General features: G+C 50.2%; 1 protein-coding gene across 1 annotated transcript in view; it reads right to left on the reverse strand.

Annotated features, from left to right (window-relative positions):
• The window catches only part of LOC308168503 (actin-binding protein WASF3), a gene marked incomplete at both ends in the record, with an annotated part of 12032 nt that extends 11205 nt beyond the window's left edge, over positions 1–827 (reverse strand). Inside the window, 1 exon segment of the mRNA XM_080543103.1 lies at positions 749–827. Coding sequence (XP_080399229.1) covers positions 749–827 — 79 coding nt within the window.
• Positions 828–7500: the final 6673 nt, after the last annotated feature.

Raw genomic sequence — 7500 nt, forward strand, 5'->3', positions numbered from 1 at the left:
GAGAAGGAATTCTCAGAGGCTGTGCCAACTTCCGATTACAGTACAGAAATATAAATCACTGGCTTTGGTTTTGGCAGTCAGTATTTCTGTGATTTTGCCAAAAAATAAGACATGTAGGCTACAGAGCAGAGAGTGAAATTATAATTTGAACTGCCCTGATTCCACACACCCGACACCCCCCTCCCCTCCCCCTCCACCCCTCCCCCCCTACCCCTCCCCTCCCCCCCACCCCCTCCCTCCCCCCCCTCCTCCCCTCTCAGGGCTTTGATGTCTGTGTGTGTTGACGCTCTCGGGAGCAGCGCAGCGTTGTGCGTATCGTTATACAGAAGTCTGATTATAGCCGTACTTCCTCACTAATCTTAAACCTCAATTATGCAAAATTCTCCTAAACGGTAGAAAAAAGGGAAACAACATCGACATGTCATTTCTATCTCGCTGCTCTTCTTCTCTTTTTTTTCCCCAATGAGGCTTAGCGGAGGCGTTGTCATGGTTTCCTTTGAAGTTGTCCAATTTTGGCTTGATAAAGAAAGGGAAGAGCAGCAGAGAGGAGAGAGGAAGAGAGAGAAGGAGAGTTGTGGCGAGTGAGGACAAGAAAACAAGCTTTTCCCTTTCCATGGTCATCTGGCCCAGGCCCTAACCCTAACCCTAACCTGGCCCAGGCCCTAACCCTAACCTGGCCCAGGCCCTAACCCTAACCTGGCCCAGGCCCTAACCCTAACCCTAACCTGGCCCAGGCCCTAACCCTAACCTGGCCCAGGTTCCTTCAGGTTCCTCTGCTGTCCAGAGGGGAACTCAGGTGAAGGATTATGAAACAGCACAGTAACCATGGCTACAGGCATACAGTAACAACACCATGGCTACAGGCATACAGTAACCATGGCTACAGGCATACAGTAACCATGGCTACAGACATACAGTAACAGTAACCATGGCTACAGACATACAGTAACAACACCATGGCTACAGGCACACAGTAACCATGGCTACAGACATACAGTAACCATGGCTACAGGCGTACAGTAACCATGGCTACAGGCACACAGTAACCATGGCTACAGACATACAGTAACCATGGCTACAGGCATACAGTAACAGTAACCATGGTTACAGGCCTACAGTAACCATGGCTACAGGCATACAGTAACAGTAACCATGGCTACAGGCATACAGTAACAGTAACCATGGTTACAGGCCTACAGTAACCATGGCTACAGGCATACAGTAACAGTAACCATGGCTACAGGCATACAGTAACAGTAACCATGGCTACAGGCATACAGTAACCATGGCTACAGGCATACAGTAACAGTAACCATGGCTACAGGCGTAACGCACGCACACACACACACACACACACACACACACACACACACACACACACATTACAAGGAGCCCATCCTCTGATTTCTATCCACCAGCACCTCTAACACAGTGTATGTGTGTGTGTGTGTGTGTGTGTGTGTGTGTGTGTGTGTGTGTGTGTGTGTGTGTGCGTGCGTGCGTATGTGTGTGTGTGTGTGTGTGTGTGTAACACAGTGTATGTGTGTGTGTATGTGTATGTGTGGTGTGTGTGTGTGTGTGTGTGTGTGTGTAACACAGTGTGTGTGTGTGTGTGTGTAACACAGTGTATGTGTGTGTAACACAGTGTATGTGTGTGTATGTGTGTGTATGTGTGTGTTTGTGTGTGTTTGTGTGCATCCCCCTGCCCCTCTTTGACCCCTGTCACACACAATTAAATGTGTTACTCTCAGCACAATTGCAACAAGTCATCCGGCAAACCATGTGACACGTGGCCCCCTTTCCATCCTGCACGCACCGTCTCTGGGACTGGGAGAAGATCCAGGGCTGGGCAATGGGCTAAAGACAGGGCCTGGGGCTGGGGCTGGGGCTGGAGGGGGGCTGGGGCTGGGGTTGGATTGGCAAGACAATGACCCGAGGCATAACTCAAAATCAACCCTGAACTACCTCCAGGAAAGACAGATGAAGGTTTTGGAACGGCCATCTCAGTCCCCAGACAAGAATGTTATTGAAAATCTGTGGAGAGATCTCAAACATGCCGTGCATGAGAAGTCCGAGGAATATTTCTGAGCTAGAGGAGTTCTGCCAGGAAGAATGGGGAAAAATCCCCAAAACAAGAATTGAAAGACTCTTTGTTGGCTACAGGAAGCGTTTGCAAGCTGTTATAGTTGCCCGAGGAGGAGTTACAAAGTACTAGCTGACAGGGTTCCCAAACTTTTGCACGAGGCCTTTTTCCTTGTTTTATTATTTTGAAAGTGTAAAAAGTGAAAAATAAACATGTATCTTGCTTTAACATGTGATGAAATGTGTCATGTTTAACTTTGTACAAGTTAGGTTTGCTTCTTTTCACTTAGACATTAATTGTAAAAGGCATTTTGACTTGGGCTGCCCACACTTTTGCACCCCACTGTATAGCCTTATTCCAAAGCGCTTTACAATGGCCTCTCATTCACCCATTCACACACACACTCACATACCAATGGCGGCAAGCTACCATGCAACGCTCATTGGGAACAATTTGGGGTTCAGTGTCTTGCTCAAGGACACCTCGACACGTGGATCAAACCGCCAACCTTGCGATCATTAGATGCCGGCTCTACCTCCTGAGCCACAGCCACTCAGTGGTAGGGCTGGGTCTGGGTATGGGACTGGGGAATAGGGCTGAGGCTGGGCGCTATGAGAGGGGTCAGGAATAGTAAATGGGACGGGGATGGAAGTAGGACTGAGATAAGTGTCCATAATTAGGGTGTACAGCTGGAGAGTTTGGCAGGGGAGGGTTAGGGCTGGGGAGGGTTAGGGCTGGGGAGGGTTAGGGCTGGGGAGGGTTAGGGCTGGGGGGGGTTAGGGCTGGGGAGGGTTAGGGCTGGGGAGGGTTAGGGCTGGGGAGGGTTAGGGCTGGGGAGGGTTAGGGCTGGGGGGGGTTAGGGCTGGGGAGGGTTAGGGCTGGGGAGGGTTAGGAGGTTAGGGCTGGGAGGGTTAGGAGGTTAGGGCTGGGGGGGGTTAGGGCTGGGGAGGGTTAGGAGGTTAGGGCTGGGGAGGGTTAGGGCTGGGGAGGGTTAGGGCTGGGGATAGGAGGTTAGGGCTGGGAGGGTTAGGGCTGGGAGGGTTAGGGCTGGGAGGGTTAGGGCTGGGGAGGGTTAGGGCTGGGGAGGGTTAGGAGGTTAGGGCTGGGGAGGGTTAGGGCTGGGGAGGGTTAGGAGGTTAGGGCTGGGGGCTGGGGGGGGTTAGGCCTGGGGAGGGTTAGGGCTGGGAGGGTTAGGGCTGGGAGGGTTAGGGCTGGGGAGGGTTAGGGCTGGGGAGGGTTAGGAGGTTAGGGCTGGGGAGGGTTAGGGCTGGGGAGGGTTAGGAGGTTAGGGCTGGGGAGGGTTAGGGCTGGGGAGGGTTAGGAGGTTAGGGCTGGGGAGGGTTAGGGCTGGGGAGGGTTAGGAGGTTAGGGCTGGGGAGGGTTAGGGCTGGGGAGGGTTAGGAGGTTAGGGCTGGGGGCTGGGGGGGGTTAGGCCTGGGGAGGGTTAGGGCTGGGAGGGTTAGGGCTGGGAGGGTTAGGGCTGGGAGGGTTAGGGCTGGGGAGGGTTAGGGCTGGGAGGGTTAGGGCTGGGGAGGGTTAGGGCTGGGAGGGTTAGGGCTGGGGAGGGTTAGGGCTGGGAGGGTTAGGGCTGGGAGGGTCAGGGCTGGGGAGGGTTAGGGCTGGGGAGGGTTAGGGCTGGGGAGGGTTAGGGCTGGGGAGGGTTAGGGCTGGGGAGGGTTAGGGCTGGGGAGGGTTAGGGCTGGGGAGGGTTAGGGCTGGGGGCTGGTAGATAGACACGTCTAGGGGTTCAGACAGAGGCAGGAGACTGGGACTGGGGAGGGGAGAGGAGAGGAGAGGAGAGGAGAAAAGAGAATGTGAGAGAAGAGGAGTTGAAAGGAGAGGATGGGAAGGGAGGGGAGAGGAGAGGAGAGGAGAGGAGAAGAGAGGAGAGGAGAAGGAGCAGGAGGAGAAGAGAGGAGAGGAGAGGAGAGGAGAGGAGAGGAGAAGGAGAGGAGAGGAGGAGAGGAGAGGAGAGGAGAGGAGAGGAGAGGAGAGGAGAGGAGAGGAGAGGAGAGGAGAAGAGAGGAGAGGAGGAGAGGAGAGGAGAGGAGAGGAGAGGAGAGGAGAGGAGAAGAGAGGAGAGGAGAGGAGGAGAGGAGAGGAGGAGAGGAGAGGAGGAGAGGAGAGGAGAAGAGAGGAGAGGAGGAGAGGAGAGGAGAGGAGAGGAGAGGAGAGGAGAGGAGAGGAGAGGAGAGGAGAGGAGAGGAGAGAGGAGAGGAGAGGAGAGGAGAGGAGAGAGGAGAGGAGAGGAGAGGAGAGGAGAGGAGAGGAGAGGAGAGGAGAGGAGAGGAGAGGAGAGGAGAGGAGAAGAGAGGAGAGGAGAGGAGAGGAGAGGAGAGGAGAGGAGAGGCGAGGAGAGGAGAGGAGAGGAGAGGAGAGGAGAGGAGAGGAGATTGGCACTATGCTAGAGGGGGTTGTGAGAGAAATCAGATCTCCACAGCAAGGACATCCCCTATGTAACTGTGCTCTAGACGGATACACCACAACCTGCAGGGCAACCGGATCTATTTGACCCCTCTTTCTCTCTGTCTCTCTCTCTCTGTCTCTCTCTCTATGTCTCTCTCTCTCTGTCTCTCTCTCTCTCTCTGTCTCTCTCTCTATGTCTCTCTCTCTTTGTCTCTCTCTCTCTGTCTCTCTCTCTGTCTCTCTCTCTATGTCTCTCTCTCTCTCTCTGTCTCTCTCTCTATGTCTCTCTCTCTCTGTCTCTCTCTCTCTCTCTCTCTCTCTCTCTCTCTCTGTCTCTCTCTCTCTCTCTCACACACACACACACACACACAGGATCTATCTGACCTCTCTCAGACAGAACAGGAAGTGCCCTAAAGTATGACAAAGGCTACAGTGAGAGCGATAGAGCGCTAGAGCGAAAGGAATAATGAAACAAAAACATAACCATAGATAGTCACATTCAGTATCTACTGTACCTTCCAGTGATTATAGCTCACAGGAGAGTATGATGAAGTACGGCTGCTGTCCTTATGTCCCAGTGTGTTTTTGTGTGTGTTTTGTTAGTTTCTTGTGCCTTCCCTCCTGCCCATCGCCATGGCGATGGCCTGATTGAGCACAATCACTCACTTAAGGGTGATGGGAGGATAACAGGCTGGGAGAGACACTAGTTGTTACCTGTTTCTGTTACCCTGATACAATCAATCTGGTTTAATTAAGATTCTCCAGTCGCCTCTGGTTCTTGTCACCCGCTTTATCATTGTTGTTGTTACTCCCCCATATCCCCTAGATTCTATATGGGGTTGTAACAAGTGGGGGCTCAACCGGGATTAGTGGACAAGGACAGGGATTGTGTTGGTGTTGACCCTGGTGTTGACCGTGTCTCCGGTGTCCATCTCGACTATCAGTTTTTCTCTTTGACAGCTAGTGTTCAGCATGCAAGGTTGACGATTTTGTTTCTTTACGTGAGATGTGAGATGTTGTCGGAGGAGTATCCAGAATGACAATTTGAGCCTATTGTCTCTATTGTGCTACTTTTAATTGTGCTACTTTTAATAAATTAAATTTTAATAAATATGATTTGCTAAATGATCAGTTTTTAAGTCTATCAGGGTTTTCAATCGCTGAAAAGTTCTACTGATCATTAACAAGGACTAACAAACGTTCTCTGTTATAACACCTCATTTCATGCAGGAAAAAAACCCTAAGTAGATGTTTTTTGATGACGCGATCAAACAGTGCAATGCAATGTTCTTATATATTTATTTTCTGTTATTGTGCTTTGTTGGTATAGCCTAATGTCTGCTAGAATGTTCAATAAAAGTTTTCGAAATTTAATTTATGCAACGCATAAACGCATTCGGTATCTGGTATTCAGTATCTAGTATTGGGTATCTGGTATTCGGCTAAATGTTTCCTTAAATTCAGCTTTGGCTTCGGCAAATACTTTTAAATCCAGTGCATCCCTGCTGTTTCTGTTTCTGTTACCCTGATACAATAAATCTTGTTTTATTTATATTCTCCCCTGGCCTCTGTTTCTTGTCCCCCAGTGTATCATATTGTTGCTCCCCATATCCCTAGATTCTATATGGGGTTGGAACAATGTCTCTCTCTCTCTCTCTCCCTCTCTCTCTCTCTCTCTCTCTCTCTCTCTCTCTCTCTCTCTCTCTCTCTCTCTCTCTCTCTCTCTCTCTCTCTTTAGTCAGGGGGTGTTATTAATAGCTCCCCACTAAGGACCCATAGAGAAGGGAGAGATGGTAAGGAAAGAAAGAAAGAAGGAAAGAGAGCAGGCAGAACACCAGTTACATACAGCTCTGAGACACTCAGAGACCCCTGATACCAGGTGATAGATCTGACATGGTTAGGGTTAGGGTCAGATAGATCTGACATGGTTAGGGTTAGGGTTAGGGTCAGATAGATCTGACATGGTTAGGGTTAGGGTCAGATAGATCTGACATGGTTAGGGTTAGGGTTAGGGTCAGATAGATCTGACATGGTTAGGGTTAGGGTCAGATAGATCTGACATGGTTAGGGTAAGGGTTAGGGTCAGATAGATCTGACATGGTTAGGGTTAGGGTTAGGGTCAGATAGATCTGACATGGTTAGGGTTAGGGTCAGATAGATCTGACATGGTTAGGGTAAGGGTTAGGGTCAGATAGATCTGACATGGTTAGGGTTAGGGTTAGGGTTAGATAGATCTGACATGGTTAGGTTGGGGCTAGAATCATCTGATCCCAGATCAGAGTGCAATGGGGTGAACTTCTAGCTACATGTATGTACATGGGCAGCTTTCCCCATAGGGATTGAAACCGTGAAGCCATGCTTGGAGCATTCCCAGGGTCTGATGTCTGATTCCAACCCTGGATGGGAGAACGACGTCTGACTGTGTGGCACATTCCCATAGCTGGGCTGGCATTCTAAATAGGAATGTTATACATTGTGAGATTTGATCAATATACTGTATATTCTGTCTGAGTTTTTCATGTGTGAACATGTATATGACACAGGGTGCGTGAGTGTCATGTTCTCCATTCAGGATGGTGTTGTGTGCAGACTCAGACTCTAGCCAAGGTCTCTCCTCACCTTATCACAACTCCTCTCTCTTGTTTTCAGTAAGGAAGGAGGGTTAAGTTGACCGATAAGTTATGACAAGCCACTGTTGGTAGAGAACTCTATGAAGCTGTTGTCTGAAGGCTAGATTCTTTTATATGCGCGCGGGGGGCAAGCCGACAGGAGTGTGTGTGTGCGTGGTCAGGCACACAACGCAGAGACATTCATACAAACACCCACAAAACACCCAACGACATTCTGAAATGTTAGAATGTGATTGTCTGGATGGAATATCTATGGAATGTTACATAACACAAATGGATGACAGTTCTGCTCAGACCACAGAAGGCGACAGGGCAGGGTGGATGACAGGGTTCACGCGCAGATCAATGCCTCTATGATCCATAATCACACCACTGACACTG

This window comes from Nansenia antarctica (genome assembly GCF_963989245.1).
Source record: "Nansenia antarctica genome assembly, chromosome: 12".
NCBI classification, from domain to species: Eukaryota; Metazoa; Chordata; class Actinopteri; order Argentiniformes; family Microstomatidae; genus Nansenia; species Nansenia antarctica.